The sequence below is a fragment of the Tyto alba genome, unplaced genomic scaffold, assembly GCF_018691265.1.
Source record: "Tyto alba isolate M040663 unplaced genomic scaffold, T.alba_DEE_v4.0 Super-Scaffold_2, whole genome shotgun sequence".
Taxonomy (NCBI): Eukaryota; Metazoa; Chordata; class Aves; order Strigiformes; family Tytonidae; genus Tyto; species Tyto alba.
The window spans coordinates 39,564,775-39,582,514 of record NW_024881282.1 but is presented as its reverse complement, the minus strand read 5'-3'; the positions used below and the strand labels follow the sequence as shown (position 1 = coordinate 39,582,514).

At 41.8% G+C, this 17,740-nt stretch overlaps 2 protein-coding genes across 6 annotated transcripts in view; one reads left to right on the top strand and one right to left on the bottom strand.

The window, feature by feature from the left end:
- The window catches only part of ELK3 (ETS transcription factor ELK3), a 39,545-nt gene extending 29,815 nt beyond the window's left edge, over positions 1 to 9,730 (top strand). For all 3 annotated transcript variants that reach the window (XM_033010227.2, XM_033010229.2, XM_042792733.1), the window contains 2 exons: positions 4,194 to 4,316; positions 8,131 to 9,730. In XM_033010227.2, coding sequence (XP_032866118.1) covers positions 4,194 to 4,316; positions 8,131 to 8,229 — 222 coding nt within the window. In that variant the 3' untranslated portion in view covers positions 8,230 to 9,730. The remainder of the gene's footprint in view (positions 1 to 4,193; positions 4,317 to 8,130) is intronic.
- A 4,050-nt stretch (positions 9,731 to 13,780) lies between these two features.
- CDK17 (cyclin dependent kinase 17) overlaps positions 13,781 to 17,740 on the bottom strand; it is a 97,088-nt gene continuing 93,128 nt past the window's right edge. For all 3 annotated transcript variants that reach the window (XM_042792227.1, XM_042792226.1, XM_042792228.1), the window contains 2 exons: positions 17,613 to 17,690; positions 13,781 to 17,179 (listed from right to left, as the gene is read on the bottom strand). In XM_042792227.1, coding sequence (XP_042648161.1) covers positions 17,142 to 17,179; positions 17,613 to 17,690 — 116 coding nt within the window. In that variant the 3' untranslated portion in view covers positions 13,781 to 17,141. The remainder of the gene's footprint in view (positions 17,180 to 17,612; positions 17,691 to 17,740) is intronic.

Sequence of the window (17,740 nt, the reverse complement as noted above, 5' to 3'; positions counted from 1 at the left end):
AAGCCTTTAAGCAAAGGTATGTTTGGCAGGAAGAGCAGAAGTGTGGCAAACCAAAATTGAGGTGCATTGACAGACTCTTACAACCTCTAGCTGTGGTATAACCACAGTAAGTATTTTAGCAAATCTGACAAATAAATCATATCAGATGCCAACCGGACGCAATGACAGCATGAGTTATTACAAGCTTGCTTTAATCTGCTGCTGCCCCAAAACTCAATATGAACAGAGATTTCTTTCCTAATTTTGTAATTATTTCTTTGAACATTTTTCTCATTCATCTATGAACTGGTGTGCTTACTGCCCCTGGAAGATGTAGGAGGGAATTAAGTAGATGATTGTGGCCCTCCTCTAGCAGGATGGCTAGCTAAGGCTGTGATGAGTGTTACCCAACGTAATACCATTACAAATCTTTTTTAGAGGTTATCCTATCACAGAAGAGGCAGATGGCACCCATGCAGGCTAGTTCCTGGGTGCATTTATTTAAACTTTTGGCTATTCAGCAACATAGCTTTTTTCCTCTCTTTTAGCCTTCTATTTCTAGTGTGGATGAGAAGCACCCTGCATCCTAAATACTTGACCTAGGGAGTATAAAAAAAAAAAATAGGTAACAACTGTGTTCAGATAACTCTAATACCACAATGCAAAAAAACTAAAGCCATCATTTAGGCTGGAAATCTGCAGTTCATCCCATTATCCTGGGAAGAGCATGCATTGTATCTCAAATGATCTCTGATTTATCAGATCCTGGTGGTAGGTACCTGCTGCCATGGGGCAGGTGCAGAACAGGATGTCAGACACCAGTTCTGGCTCCAGGAGTGATGTGGGTTCGGAGAAGGTCCTGCTGCCGGAGAGGGTATTGCAGACGGCTTTCCACTGTAACTGCCAGTCATGATGAATACCCTCAGATGGAGCCCTGAGAAAGGACATGTGATGTGCATGACCAATTTTAGAACAGAAAAATGGTTTGAAGATGTCAGTGCATACTGTACCATACTTCGGGAGAAAAATGTCAGCTTTCCATTTGGTTAGCTTCAAAGAGAGATATTTAGATTTTGTTCAGTACTTCTTTTACAGCTTACTTCTGCTTGTTATTTTTGTTGGCTCTCCCTTGGCCAGTGTGGATATATAATTTTGACTCACTCTTTTTCTTCAGGCCTCTACGTTAGCATTTGTAATGTTTACAACATGCTGTTTCCTTATGGACAAAGTAGTGTGCCTGCAGCCAGCACGTGCATGGTCTGCATTGTATCCACATACACCATCCAGGTCCCGGCACGTGCCTAATGAGCTGGGAAGTAATGTACGTGTGACAGCACTTGTCCGTTATCTGACAGCTAGAAGTGACAAGAAAGATTGTACTTACACACATTCTTTGTCAGAGAAGTCAGGAGCCATGAGCATTGTTGCTTAATATAATCCTCTCTGTGCAATGAATTATTTCTATTTAAATTGTTCCTATGCTTAGATTATAATGATGTTTTTTAAGTAGGAACTTCCCACTGGGTTCCACATCTAATACCAGATGTACAGCTGCATGAGGGCAGAAAATGAAGTGACACATCAATTTCCACGTGTAATTGAAGGATTGCCTGTGCTGTGGTGTTGTTTACACTTACGTTTCCTCTGGTGGTTTTGATGCTTGGCTGATGGCAATACTGAGAACAAGCCCAGGAGGCCCTCTGCTCTTTTTGCATTAAATATTAACAGATTTGGAGGCTTGCTTTGGCTGGCTCTTGGCTCTGGCAGAACTTGCAGGCATTAGTGCTCTGATCATCGGAGGACATGCGCTTTTGCTTAGCACTGTTGTTAGGCATGTTAACATGCTTCCAGAGATGAATGGAGGACACCTCTGTTTCAAATCTCCTCTCTCTCTGAAGACTCAATCTGTCTGTATCTAGGTATGACTAAACACCTCTAAGTTTTCTTTATTATTTTCAAAAGGCCCTCTCCAGAACTGTGTTTTCAGTTCTGTATATCTGCAGCTTCTTTGGGAAAAAATAAAGAACTGAAGCATAGATTATTGGTGCTCATACCACAGCTGCCACAATACTGTGTCCTTAGTCAAATATTGTTGGGTCTTGCTGCTTATATCTTTGGTTTTAAGGTTAGTAGGCTCTTCTGTAAGTAGATCTCTGAGTATTTATCCTGACCTAATTCTGTGTGTTCTCTGTCAGTCTTGCAAATCCCCATCAACAGCTGCCTGCCTGTGGAGCATCAGCTTGTGATGTGGCACAGGAAAGGTGCTCTCACGGGTACTGCTGTTTCCCTGCCCAAAAAAGCACCATGGTGCTGGGAAGAGTGTGTTTGTGAAGGAGCCGTTCACAAGTGCCTGCTTGTCAAGTATTTTTTGTCCAATATCTTGACAAGAGCTGCCCCTTGCTGAGATCAAGACAGAAGTTTTCTCCTTGCTAGGCCTCCACCCACTCTTACCCCTTCTGTTGTGATCCAAATATATCCAAACCCTGACCTCACTGGTACTCCTGTGACCACTGTACCTGCTCTTTTACTGTATGAACAGTTTTTTGCTTTCCTAGCAATACCACATGTTTATTACTCTTTGGAACATAACTGTGGTTTCTTCCACAGGGTTTGGTGTTTCTGACCCACCTTCTTCATCACAAGGGAGATGGCAGTGTCCTTTCCCTCCGCATTTCTCCATGAACCCTGCTTCTTTTGAGATTCCTTAGAGAAATCATCCCCTTCAAGAGCAGCCAACCTCTTTGTACTAAAACAGCTTTTCAGACATCTTGCGACAGAATCACTGGGAGGGCCTTAACGTTTGCTGTGCCTTGTCTCTCCCATCTCTTCTGCTGGTGTTAAACCAATTGTTTGACCCCTTTGTGAACTCCAGTGCAAGCACGTCAGAGCAGGGCTGTATTCCTGGGCATTTGCACAGAGCCCCAAACACCACAGACAACCCCTCAGGCACTGCTTCACAAATAACATGTCCGTTATATCAGAAACCCCACACGACCTGTGGTACTTGCCTCTCTGAGCGGGCTCACCACAGCGCGCTGGCGACGGGATGTGACAGCCCGTGGTGTACGCGGCTGTTAACTGAGACTCCTGGCTGCAGTCGCCATGTGTGGGAGTTTATACCTCTGGCCTGGTGGGAAGCCAGCAGGTACCAGGATGCATGACGTGCTGGTTACTAGGGGGAGATACTCCTTATCTTCTGTCTTCTATCTGTATTTTAAACCCTGGACAAACTCATGCCCCCTTTCAGCAGAGGATTGAGGCACTTGTCCCGCACAGCGAAACACATACTTACTTGCTAAGTGTTCACTTAAATTCCATTAAGTGCTTTGCTAAATAGGACCGATTTTGATAACTGGCATCAAGATTATTAGTGAGATTAACTCATTATGCCAAAGGCTTTGTTCAAAACTGTCGCATCGCTTTAATGTTCTTTTTTGGAAAGATAAAGGTTACTCTGGATACAGAGTAAGTCATGTGATTTTTCCTTTGAATGGAGATTTGCATGTGCTTTAACGCTACCTCCCCTCCAATTGTGCTTTGGACGTGCTAAGAGCATTTCCAGCAATCCTTGTGTGCCATAGCACTGGAAGGAGCCACCTCCGATTTGGGAAAAGCCTTGGATTCTTAGTTCTTGCCATTTTGTTACTTTTCAAACAATAAGCTGTCCCTCTGGGCACCCAACCCATATACCTGCCTCTTGCTGCTCAGCCTGCACACGGACAGCTTCTTTAAACTTCCATTTTGAAGAGGCGCCATCAGAGGAGTAAACTTCAAAGGCCGGCAGTGGCTCTTTTGGCTCCACACACAATTGCATTAATCCTTCAAAAGCTGCAGTCAGTTCAAAAGGTAAAAGATTATTTTGAAGGAGACTAAGCTGTGTTTACAGACATTGGGGCACACATAGTATTATATACAGTTGCATGAGTGTGGTTCAAATAAACAATAACCGTGCTTCTCCTTAAGCAAATTGCAATAGAAGTGAAATCAATTTGCATATGAAGGAATATTAAATGTGCAGGTATCCGGTATTGACCACCGCAGAGAGAGGATGCAGAGCTGGATGGGCAGTTGCTGCCAGCCAGTACACTCGGCATGCTGTCTGTCTGAATTCTCTGGGAAAAGAGCCAGTAGGTGTAAGATTTTAGGGGTTGTGACTACTCTGTGGAGCTGTAACCCCCGAGGCATGCATCATGGGGTGTTTTTTTGTCTTGCAGACCCCAAATGGATTATTGCTGACCCCAAGCCCACTGCTGTCTAGCATTCATTTCTGGAGCAGCCTCAGCCCTGTTGCTCCTCTGAGTCCTGCCAGGCTGCAGGGACCAAACACTCTGTTCCAGGTAGGTCTTTCCAATGCACAAGTTTCATTTCTGAAAGTGCACATGTGGAAGAGTCATCAAGGGAGCATCTCCTCACACTGGTCTGGAGCTCTTCAAATAATTTAAGAAAATACGGGAGTTAACAGGCACTTTTAAAGAGAGGCCTACTTACTTGTACCCTCCTTAAACCCTTGCCAGCACAGTCAGAACCTACAGGGCAGTGTCTACTGCTGTGAGCACACACATATTGCATGAAGGAAAAAGAAATAAGTGCTGGACCCCAGTTAGAGTAGGTAAGTGAGCTCTCAGAGTTTCAGGAAGATTGCAGACCAGTCAGGGACCAGCCAGGAGAGTGGTAGAACATGGACTCTGGGAGAAGCAAGACCAGTTTGGGTCTCACACAGTAAGGTGGGTGTAGGTTTATTCTTCTGTCTTAATGAGCTACTTCTCACTCAGAAAGACTGGGCATAGTTGTATTTACAATTAAGGGCACTCTGAACCTGAAGGCTCCATATCCAATTCTGCAAATTATCCATGTGTCCTCAACAAAGTTACTTTATACCTCGCAGCACAGCCTCTCCCTAGGTAACAGGAGAAAGGCATCATCGTCCCCCCTCGCTCATGGGTACTGGAAGAGTAAAAATCTCAAAGTTTTATAGAGATGTGGCGAATACAAAAGTTACTAAGTAAACTGCAATGGCCACAGCTCTCAGCTGCAGCATTCTCTCAAGGCTTAGGAAGAGGATGGTGGAGATGGTATTAGCAGCTCCAAATGTAGCTGCTGCAAAACTTCAGTAAATCACAGAAGAAATTATGCTGATGAGCTGGTTGGCAAGAAGCACAGGAAGCTGATGGCCATCCGAGCAGCTGAAGAACGCAGGGACACCCCTGGAATGAAATCCCTGACTGCTGTGGAGTGACAGTGCTAAGAGAGGAGGCGGCTGCTGCTAGACAGGGACGCTGGGTTAGTCTCTGAACCTTCAGGGAGACCGAGTGCCCAACTCCAGGGCTGGGCTTCAGCTCAAGTGCTCTGCTCGGCTCCGGCCCTCACCGGGGCAGCAAGGCCTTCTGCCTCCAGTGGCACAGTTGAGCACGGAGCCCTAAGGCTCCTTATTTGTGTTTTGGATAAACTCATTTATCCCAGTGGGACCTTAGTTTTGCACATGTGGTTAAAAACAGCCAGACAGTTCGTGTGAGAAGGAAGCGTCTGCGCCGGAATGAGCGTGTAGGGCCATACGCTGGCCACCCCCTGTGGGAACTGAGAGTGAAGAGTGGCCTTGGCTCTCTCCTTCCTGAGAGGCCCAAAGGTCTCTATAAATTATGTTTGATTGAGGCAAAAGCCACAATGACGAGTCTGTAGAGCACGCAGCTTTATTTTAACATCAAATAGGAAACAAGGACCCCAGCTGAAGCCTAGCCAGCCCCACCGAGACCTGCTGGACATCCCGCGTGGGCCTCGGGGCAGAGCTCTCCCCTGGCGGCCTGCGCAAGCCAGGCCCCGCTCCGGGCAGCTACTCGGGGAACGGAGGAAAGAGCTGGAGCTGCTTCACAAACTGCTTTTGCTTTCACGGGGTCACTCGCACTGGGAGTTGAAAGAACATTTGGTTGTTGTTGAAGGAGTCAAAATCCTGCCAGCAGCTAAAGGCGTGGGCAGCTCTGGAGCTGCTTGCCTGCCTGCCACTGCACCCTTGCCTCCTGGTGTGCTTGGAACAGAGTCTGGGTTCCCATATTTCTTTTTCTTTCAGGTGTGTGCAGCTTTTCACAATAGCACTATGCTTGGCACAGCCTACAGCTCTTTAGTACTAGTCTTTGTATAGTACAAGGAGCAGGCAGGGAGCCATCCATGCCCGTGGTCCCACCGTGCCCAGAACAAGCCTATGGGAAAGTACAGTCCCTCCTTTACCAAACCAAGAGGAGCTTGTTCTGGCAGTGCTGGACACAACTACGTGCACACTCCCTCACAAAGCACATAGATGCTTACTAACTCATAAAAATCCTCCTTCGATGATTATAAGGTGTAAGCAACTCCCATACACCTGCACTTATACATCATTCCAGCCTATGTAAAGCATCACTGAAATCTGCAGTCTCCTTCCACACAATTTACCTTGATATATTGGCCTACCTGGAAAGACTTCCCTTTGAAGACACACTGCTGTGTAATTAAACTTATTTTGATGTTTCATCATTAGTTTGAAATTACCACATAACTGGAACAGCAAGAGACTTGCATAGAATTGGTTAATTCAAGAAAATGCAGCCAAACCTAAGGACTACCAAGTTAACTACAATTAAGCGCTAACTAAATTAAATGTCTTTTCTTTGTTACTACTGTATAGACGGTAGCACTGAGATGGTGTAGTCAAGTCCCAGATCCCCACTGTATGGAGGTGCACGAATAAAGACCATCGTCCCAGCCCGAGGGGCTACAGAGACAACAGGAAGAACAAGAGAGCAGGGTTGGGCTGGAGACGAGGGAAAGGATGAAATTGTGACGTTTGCATCTCAGGCTTTTGCACCAGCATGCCACACGCCTCGACAGACACCAAAGATCACACAACCCTTTTTGTTAGCTTTAGAAATCACATAAAACACATCGTAATTTACATGTCTCACTTTAGAAACCTAGACTGGAAAAGCAAGAGCTTGTAATCAAGTTCTATGGCTTAACAAAGCCTGGCAGAAGCGATGGAAACATTTCCTGAGGTTTGGTTTGGTTAAAGTGGAGGTATCACCCAGTCCTGGCTGCACCAGGAGAGTAGTGCCAGCCCCCCCGCAGCACCCCGCTGTGCCTGCGCAGCTCGGCGTGATTTTCAGCTGGACGTTGGAAGATAGGTATCATTAACTGACATCTGGGTGGAAGAGTAATCCTGTTACAAGCAGATTATATGCACGTGTAGAAGTTGATTACACCACAGTTGGCTGTTGAAGGACTGATCTGATAGGGGGAGAAGTACAGCAGACACTTGAAGTTGGGAGCTCTGTTATTCAGCTCTGTCTATCTCAAGCCAACAGAAACCCAGTATGGCTCGTAGAACCCAGCCTCAAGGCCAGATCGGTATCTACCACTGGGATAATTCCACCTCATGCTGTAACAAGTTCATTCCACCTATTTGCTTTGCTTTCTTTCAGGTCAGATGTTAAGAACTAGTCAATACACGTCACTGCAGGCAAGTTAGTCAGGATGCTGTCATGAACTAGAAATATATGGCTTATATATTGAATAAGTATTTTTTGCACAGTATTTCAGAAGCAGAAGGTTGATGCTAAATGGCAAGATATTCTGCTTCACATATTGCATGAAGCAGCGTAGCTAGTTTATGGTTTCTTAGCGAATACAGAAAGAAACTGCAATTACACGAGTGTAATTTTCCCCATGCTTTGTATTCACAGTTGTACTTTTTCTGCTCTAAAACTACATCTCAACTTTCGCTCTTGCAAAGCTCTTTCCTGCTTATCTTTTATGAAGGGCAGACAAAAAGGATGTATTTTAATTAAGTTGTAGACTGAAAAACATTTTTGGAAGCAGAATGAATGGCATAGATTTCTCTATAGTATTCACTTTCCCAGGGTGATGATAAATATGTTATGTGAACTTTTATATAAAATATAGCCAATAATAGATTTATACATCCCTGTACATTTACAAATTATTCAGGTTTCATCTCCTATTTTACATTCCTAGTGGCTGATGCAGGCATTTGGTATGTATCTTACTGTACAGAAATCACAAGTCTAGAAACCATCTGGAGTCAGTTGCTAATGCTAAACCCACGTGCTTCTGGGCTGAGTGCTTAGAGATAAAGAGTAATTTTTACCTTTTGGCCTCTTACAGTTTCCAACTCTGCTAAATGGTCACATACCAGTGCCACTCCCCAGTCTGGATGGAGCCTCTTCTCCAGTACTGCTTTCTCCGAATGCTCAGAAATCCTGATGCCGCCTCATCACACCAAGGACTTATTGGTGGATTTAACACTTCATTCCTATGGGCTAGTTTTTCCTGTGTCATGAGAAGGACATTGTGAAACCCTCTATTACTTTGGTTTGCACTTTTCATTACATGGATAATCTACTTTTATTATGTTAGCATTTTTAAACAGTGTTTATATATAAAAGTATATATAAATCTGTTTTGCATTAAATGAATTATAATTTTTTTATATCATAGCTCTCAAGTGTTGAACACTTCTGTTGTTGATGAAGTACTTTTCTTAATGGATTGCAACAATGTATCTAATAAGGATGTGAAGCTTCTCTTTAATCCCTTTTTCTGCATATTATGCATTGTGCTTGTGTAAACTATAACCGGCTGTGCCTTCTTTTGCATAATGTCATGTAAATGATTTATATATTTTCTAGTATTAAGGATAAAAAGTTGAAAGAAAAAACTAGTATTGAACAGCCCTATGATAGTATTTCAGTATTTTCTCCACGGATAGGCCATATGATGCAGTGTATTCATGTAACTTTGTATTAAGTGCTTTCAAATTGTATAAAAATAGCCTTATAATTTTTCTTTGCTGAAGTGAAAAACGTAACCAATGTTACAGTCGGGAGATGCATTTAGGAGTAACAAAGCCACATTTACGCCCAAGTTCTTCTGTTGAGTTGCAACAGGGAGGAACTGGGCTGTGTATGCTCATGGGACATTTCCAGCATTTGAGAATACTTCTGTAGAAAAGGAGACGTTGCTCAGAATTTATTTGGCATATATTTCTTACGAACTGTCAACATTACAGCTGGAAAGACTGCAGGTAATCTCTGTCCTCCCAGGGAATGAGGATCATTCCCGATAGAGAATTTCCAGGTGCTTTGTTCAGTCGTGCCAAGTGCCTTCTACTACTTCCCTGGAACGATTATTCTCGCTACTAAAGCTCAGAAGGTCGCAGCATTTGCCCTTCCCCCAAAGTTGGAAATGTTACAGGACTAAATTAATGCCTGGTGCTTGTGAAGAGGCATACTGTACATGCGGGATGTTTATACATAAACATCTGAATTCTGGATTAAAAAACAGCACTGTGTTACTATATACTTGCAACTTGAATCTACTGGGTATGTCCTCTACCTTGAGGTGATGGTTTAGTCATCTAAATGTCAGGTTAGGATTAGGCTAGACTCCCTGGCACCACAGATTCTAATCTTGGCAGAGCTGATGCAAAGCTTCAGTCTTCTGAGGTGGGTCGAGTGCAGCTTTACCATGTAGGTTTTTCAGATGAGACCTTCAAAAACCAAACCAAAATCAGAATCCTGTTTGCTTCTACTTTGCTTTCTGGCGAAGCGGCTGGCCAGAAATCCGTTCTTTCTGAAATTTATGCAGTGAGTTGTCTGCTGATTTTCTGCTTGGATGCATTTCAGTGATGATGTGTGTAGTTAATTGTAAAGTGCTTTTGGATCCTTCAACCTGAAAGGTGCTAAATAAACATTTTATTAATGCAGTTCTGCTGTTGAAAAGCCATTTTTGGGGCAGAGGTAGTCTGACAAAAGACAGCAGGAATTTTCCTCGGGCTCCTGGGTTGCACAACCAAAAATGACTCCCCAGTTTCACTTGCAGTAATTAACGGGATAAAAAGCTGCTATATCTGTATGAAGTACCAGTGCTGATAAACAGAGCAATTAGATGTAAGACATAGAGAAAAAGAATGAAACATATGGAAAGTCATTCGCTTGATGCAGCATTTTAAGAGCTCCAAGAGGTGCCACCCCAAGGAGTCAAAACCAGAAGATGAACCTATGTAAAATTTATGAGTGAAGGTAAATCTTACACGAAGTAAAATCAGAACAGGTTGGAAGAAAAGGCTGCATGTAACTGATGGGATTGACTAGTCTCATGGAGATGAATCAGACGGGCTCACAGATCAAATATTTCTCTTTCAATGGATTCCTCTCAGGTACATGGAATATTTTTCAGTAACTAAGTTACAGAGAGTCAATTATTCACACTCTAGAGCCAACTCTCATTTTTAAAAAAGCACGGATGCCTACTTCAGTAGAGTCTCGCCTTGTACATGCCAGTACAGCTAATGGGAGAACAAGGCACAGAGATGAAGGGTTTGTCACTATGAGTTTAAAAAGTAAAAGATGGATACTCATGAAAATTTGATCTTCAACTTAGTAAGAAGTATTGAATACCATACTGCAAAAAAACAGATGAACATGAGGAGAGGGTGACAGAGAAGAGATTCTTAAAAAGCATCCAAATTCTCACCATTTTGTTTCTTCCAAGGTTTTGCTAATAAGGCAGGTTTTTTCTTTTCAAAAGGCTCAATGCATCTCAACACCACCCCCTCCACACACCCCTCCCCTGCCCTCCCACTGTCCTGCCCCTTGAGTGAATTTTTCTTTTAAAGATAGCAGAAAACAGCAATTCTGACACACACAAAAAAATAATCTATTTCAACAAATTACTGTAAAGGAACCAAGAAAACCAACGGGAGGACACCCAGAAACAGGAAAGTAGTGCTCTCTTCTTATCTTTGAGAGAATTAAAAATAGCAATAGAACTTATCTTTTGCTAGTTAACTTTTCAATTCAAAAAACCAGGTTTTCAAAATGAATTCTAACTTCCAAATTGGTCAATAATGTGGAAGAAAAACTCCTCCTACTGGGAAGAATATATACAAGCAAAGTCCAGCCCCTCAAGTCTAACACTTGCCTAAAACACTAGATTGCTATCCTTATGCTTTGAAGAAAATATTCTATTGGTAATTTTCTATTGAATTTTATTGATACCTTTTTAACTGTAGAGAAAAATCAAATAAATGTTTTTAAAATACCATGAAAGCGTCAATATTTCTGTGGCATGGAGAGCTCCAAGCCAACAATCCTGGGGAACAAAACAGGAGTTATTCTTTCCTTCAGTATTTTTGGCAGTAATTGCAATTTGTTCATACCTGAGGGATTTTGGGGATAGATCTACACGTTATTCATGCTTCAGGAATACACAAAAAGTTTTCAATATATAGGCTAGGTGCACAATTAGGCTAGTTTTTGCTTACCTTTACATTGTTTATTCAGAAAAGCAAGCATCTACCAGTAAGGCCACAGCTACTGGGTAGCTTTGCCAAGAGATTGCACACGTCATCTGCTCTGGCACAGGTAAGTGGCTTCAGTTCTAAAGAAAACTTTGAAGGCGGGGAAAACAGTGATGGGTGATAACTAACTCCAGAAAAAGAAAGATTTGACACAGGTCCATTACGTCAACAAAGAACAATTTGTTTTGTCTGAATAAAACTAGTCTCATCAGACAGGCACTTGCCAATGTGGAAATACCTACCAAAGAAATAATGAATTGTCAACAAGATGTTTAAAGGGGAGATGGTCCTTTAAAACAGACTATAGCATTTAATTTTAAGAGAACAAGTCTCTACAGAAGGAGGCTGTGTGATCTTGTGCCTACAGGAAGCATCTTCAGAAGCCTCCGTGACCACCACATGAATTTAGAAAAGGCACAGTTAAGTACTGGTAGTCTTTTATCTAAGGATATCGCTGTTCCCTTCTGATCTTGAGACTGTGTCTATATCCTGTAGGATAAACAAACACAGGTCACTCAGGTTTAAGAATACCCATATGAACTCGTCAGAAAATGACAAGTTGTGAAATCCCTTTCAGCCCCAAACTGTAACAGGTCTTACCAATATGTGAGTGCTCTGGTCTACACAGTTGGCATACAAACCTACTTCTCGTGGGCAAAGAGATTGACAGCATTGGTGAGGAGGAGTAAAAACTTACTTAAATGAAAAAAGGAGAATGAACCTCAGGCAAGGACTCTGGAGCAGTTGGTACCATGGCCTGCCTTGGGTGGGGTGGTATTTGTAGAAAAGTATCCTACAAGAGGGGACTCCAGGATATGTTGTTTTTTTTCTTGAAAGATTCCCATCAGCTCATGTTTATCCTGCAAGAAGTGTGAGTGGATAAATGTAACCTTTATTCCAAACATGGCTCCAGGCCAGCTGCCTCCTACGAATTAAGGAAAAGGACATGGAAGAGGGGAAAAGAAGTCTCTGAAAAAACAAGCTCAGGGTGTGAAAGAGGAGGAGCAGGCAGCACCGACGCTGCCACGCGGGGCCTGGAGGGAGGTGCTCCGCAAGAGCAGGCTGGAGAGGGGACAGGGAAGAGCATTCCCCCCGCCCTGCAACCCACAGCGACAGCAATTCCATCAGCAAGAAGGTCCCACTGCAACAAATGAAGGAACTTCACAGCCCTCTGGGGAAAAATGTATTTCAAGATATGGCATCTGAGCTGAACAAGGCTTGTATTTCACAAGGAAGACCATAAAAGCAATCTGCTCAGGCAGGCGTGCTTCTTAAGGGATTTTGGAGGATGCAGCCAGGACAACAAATCAAGCAGCTATTTACAACAGTAAGTGTGTGCATATGTGTGCATTCACAGTTTAAGTTGGCTCAAAAATTACAGAACTTAAATGAGTTAAGGGATTTTAGAAAGTATGTGAAAATAATGGAAAATTGTAATGTACATGTTTTTCCACTGACATCAATCTTTTTCTTTCAGTTAATGAGACAGGCAGAGTACAGCCCAGTGAAAATCACACACAAAAGATTAAAAAAAAAAAAAAAAAATCTAGAATAGCTAAACTCTAATCCCAGTTCTGACAACACGAATTTCCACTGTGGCCTAGAAGAAGAGTGTGATTTCTGTGCAGCTGAACTCCACAGATTAAGAGGCTGTATGGTATGAATTATAAAGCTCATTTATCTATGTGGCTTTTATACTTTTCAAAATCATCCTACCTATACAGCCAGAGCTTACTTTGCAACGTACCAATTAGCTAAACACTTGTACAGTGCTTTCTTTATGTTTCATGATCTATACTTGTTATCTTGTCAATCTCTTAAATTGGTCTGACATGGATGTTGCTGACCGACATATAGGCCAAACAGTATCACTAAATCTCTAACAGCCCAGTCTACAGATGAAAAAAATAAAATTAAAAAACCACAAACTGTAAAAAGTACACATTCAAATTCCTCCCCCAGATTAAGAAATTTCATAGAAATGTTGTATTTGTTTCAAAGCCGAACTTTACTAAGGGAAAAAAGGTATTGAAACGTGGTAACAAAGGTGCATGAATTATTTCAACTCTGCCCATTAAAGTCCAGAAAAATGATCATGTCTGTGACCACATGCTGTTACAGACAAGCTAAGTTCTAATTTTTCTTCAGTGTCATTACGTGCTATAGCTGTGCATTTCCATACCCTAATTTGTTTAGATTTCTTTCAAATCTGACCTTAATTCCGGGTATTTCCTGGGTTTTTAATACTTAGCTAGGGGATATTTACAAGGTACCTTTCATATATTTTGTCCTCGGTGACTGAATGTATTCTTAACCTTAGTTCCATCTTAACGTTGCAAAACAGAAACAACGTACCTTTTATTACACGGAAAAAGTCAATGCGCAGACAACAAGCAAGCAGCCCAAAGAGTGCTACCTTGCAGTTTTTCAAATGATTTGCAAATACAAAGTATGTTGATTCTTCAATAATTGTTTATTTTAACTTTTATTGCCCAATTCAGGGATACACTCTGGCTACTTAATGCTGTGGTAAAGCAGCACAAAAATAACACAGCTGTGTTGAGATGCGAGTTCCACTAGAGCATTGCTGAGCAGCCGGTTTCCCCCTCTCCTCTCCTGCTCTGTCCTGCCAACCCCCGTCCTCCACCCCCCCTCTCTCCCCTTCGACCTCCGCCTGCGTGTGCACGCACCCACGGCACCTCCTGCCTCTCTCCTGCCTTCAAACCCACCCGATTTCCTACACGCACCTCCACACCCTTACCCCGGGCTAGACGGGATACACCGGGGAGCTTCGGAAAAGAATTACTTCCTCAGCAACAACCTGCGGGCCACTTCTCATTAACTGACCACTCATCTTCAAGCAAAGGCTGTCGTACCACATCTCGGAAGTCATCCATTCCAGTGACTGTCTGTTTGGTTTTCGCCACGGTTGAGGTGGTCTCCCCAAAAGGCCAACACTCCCTACAGTTCTCGGGGCCAGTGAAAGCAAGTGGGCAGTGCCCGGTGCTGTCAGACAGGAGGCAGAACGCTGCACTGCACGAAAAAGGTGTCAGAGAAATGCCCAGCGACCTCAGATTTGCTGACTACTGCCCCAAACAGGGAGCTGCCACAGAACTGTCTCTGCTGATGCAGGAATTTCAATTATAGATGATTTTAACAAGAAAAAAAACCCAACCCAAAACTGGCTTGAGCACAGATGCCAAGTTTTTTTAAGAAATACATTCTTTAAAGCTACCTCCTAAAGCTACCTCCTAACGAAGCAAACCGACTCACTTGCAGGTCCTTAGAAAAATCTCTTTATAAACAGAGTGCTTTACTTTTATGGAAGGTCTTTTCATCTGTAACAAAAAACCTGAATTACTACTTAAAATGGAAACATCCTTTCGTTAGATGCAGCTCATCCCCTTCTATATTTGTTAATGCACTTCATTTTACCAGTTAAACCTTTAAGTCCTTTCCTCATTAGTGCCACATTATTACTTGTTCTTTTATGACCTATAAAATATTACTGTTCTAGAAATGCTAAATCCCACATTTATCCACAGTCAACATTTCCTCTGTATCTTCACTACTTTTGTAAAAAAACTGATGTTTTTCTGATACTTCTTTCTTCAACACCATCACATCTACAACGTATTCCCTACAAAGTTAATCAGTATAAAATCTAGATCAGATCCATAGCAACTATAAAAAAATATATAACTACTATTTCAGGACAAAGGTTTTCCATCTGTGCCAAATCTGCCTCTGACACACACACCACGCTCCCGCTGGCAGCAGTGGGAGACCCTCGCGTGCACCCGAGACACGCAGGATGCTCCTAGACCCGGGCAAGGCTTCTGATACCGTGAGACACGCCGGACTTGCTGGCTAAAAATCAGACCACGGCCCACGTTTCCTGTAAGATCCTGAATGGCCTCAGTCGCAGATGAGCCACATTACTTTTCACTGCCACTGCTCCTGCGTTGCATGAATTAGTAAGCGGCCAACGTTAAAACTGATGACTCCCACGACACACAGATCTAGCTCAACATTTCCAACAACGCCCCAAGAACCGCAAGTTCACTTAGTCTGTATTTTTAACAACACAGGGCCTTTGTTATTATAAATTTCAAAACAAAACCGAAGAATTCCACATAATATTTATACTTTCAAAAGTACAATATTAATACAGTTCGGTCAGTTAGAAATAACAGCAGTTTGTTAGGTCTACAAGATTTAACGTAAAACCGGTTTACAAATGCTGAAAAGCAGTAGTGGTCCAATAGTCACCATTACACATGAATTTCTCTCTTCCAGAAAATAAAAAAAAAAAATTCCCAATTCAAATTTACCAGTATCAATGAAATATTAATAAAACACCCCCAAACATGCCACAATCACTATTCACAAATAAAGTTAAAATGAAATATACAAAAATTCACTTAATACTGTTAAATAACAATAAACTACAAGATTTCCTGAACAGAAATGGTAGGACCCCTGAATGTTTTACAGTGAATGTCAGGAAAAATTAAGTTATCTATGACTATTTTCATGATATACCAGCCAAAGATTTACATGACCATTTCAAAATATACCAATAAAGATTTACAGTCTCTTTAAGATGCACTAAACAAATAGGTTCATAAAGGTGAACACAAATGCTTAAAAATACTGTAACCATCACCAAGGGTGTACTTATGATACTCACTGAGATGCATAAGCATAGTAGTAACATGTTTACTATCTCTGGTAAACAGATAACATCTAAGATCTGAAAAACTCTCTAAGTTCCCACTGTAAAAGCTCTGTAGTATAGTGAGTTCTTACCAAGTACAAACTTGCACCTTTTCAGTTGATTTCAAGTGAATAATGCACAAATGGGAGAGCAACAAGGTGGGAAAAGTGTGACATTATTCCCATGTTCTTGTAATTAGTTGTCCTGTTCCTCTGTAATGAAATTCTAAATTTCAAAAGTAAGCCAGGGTCCAACATATTATGAATCATCTTTTTACTATTTGTATTTCTAAGTTAAAAACAAGATAAAAAAGTCATTGCTTCTGCAGGCCCCATATGCACAACAACGTGCAAATATCTTATGCTGGAGTAAGCTTGACAAAATTTATCATCCAGTCCCCATGCTCTAATTTATCAATAAGTAACACAGGATCTGAGAGCAAACAATAGTTACTGTTCACTTGTTTGAATCAACTTTCACACCATGTGCTTTTCAAAAACATAATATGCATTATAATTTTTCAACTATTTCAACACATACTTCCAATGTTAAATAAAGAATTAAGTGCCATGAACTTAGAGCATTAAAGATGGTTCACCTATAGCCAAGCAAAGCTATGTTTACATTCCAGGAAACACTGCAGTTTAAGAAATACAAAAAAACCCCGCAGCAGTAGAACATTTTATGAAGAGAAACAGATGCATTCACATATTATAAAGCCATTGCAACTTCTTCAGGCATGGAACTGTTGTGTTAACTATACAGACAGTAGTTATTTAGCAGCAATGATTCCGCAATAAATAATGCACTGTGTTTCTCAGTCCTGCACAAAAATTGCAGCTACAGTTACATCAACAGCTGTAACCTACTGGCTCTAGTGGCAGAGGAGACCTTAAAACCAACTGTACAAAAAATTGTCACACTGTGACAACAAATATAAAAACATAATCTGCAGGTTGGAAATAAAAAGACTCCACTGTGAAGAGGACAGTGTAGACAAACTGTGATTCCCAGTCCACCAAGAGAGAGCACTGCCTTCAGATCCGAGTCCTTGACTGGTAGGATAGGCTTGGGCTCGACTCTGCATCGCCCGCTTTAAAAAAGCATGCTCTGCCTTCTGTTCTTCCCATGTCCTACAACAGAACATGGACCATGGTAAAAAACTGAAGCATTTGCACAACAGAGTATTCAGCTATTATCTACACCATCTTTCTGTTTCAAGAGAATATCCTCTGTGCTTAAACCAATATCAGCATCTTTCTTTTAACTGCACTTACTGCATTTATTTTTTTTTTTTTTAACTTTGCCACCATTCAACACCCACACAGTCACAGTTTGAAACCCCAAGACAGTCTCATATTAACAGTTCCTCTGCCCATCCCGAGTAAAACTCACCTCCTTCTGTGCGCTTAGCTTCTATGTCTCTACAGGAATCTGAGCAAATAAGTCTTGGGATTTGTTTGAGTACATTCACACAGAGCAATTTAAGAAAGCATTTTTTAGTTCTGAATGTCTCTGGCACAGTATTCCGTTTGTAGATAGGAGAAAATATTAAGCTTTCCATACCTGTCTCTGGGTAAGTGGAATTTCGAAAGCCAGGGTCTTTTTGCAACTGAATCTCTTTTAGACTGAATATTGAAACACCTGTAACAAAGAAATTAATTAATATCTAAACACAACTTTGCTTTATTGAA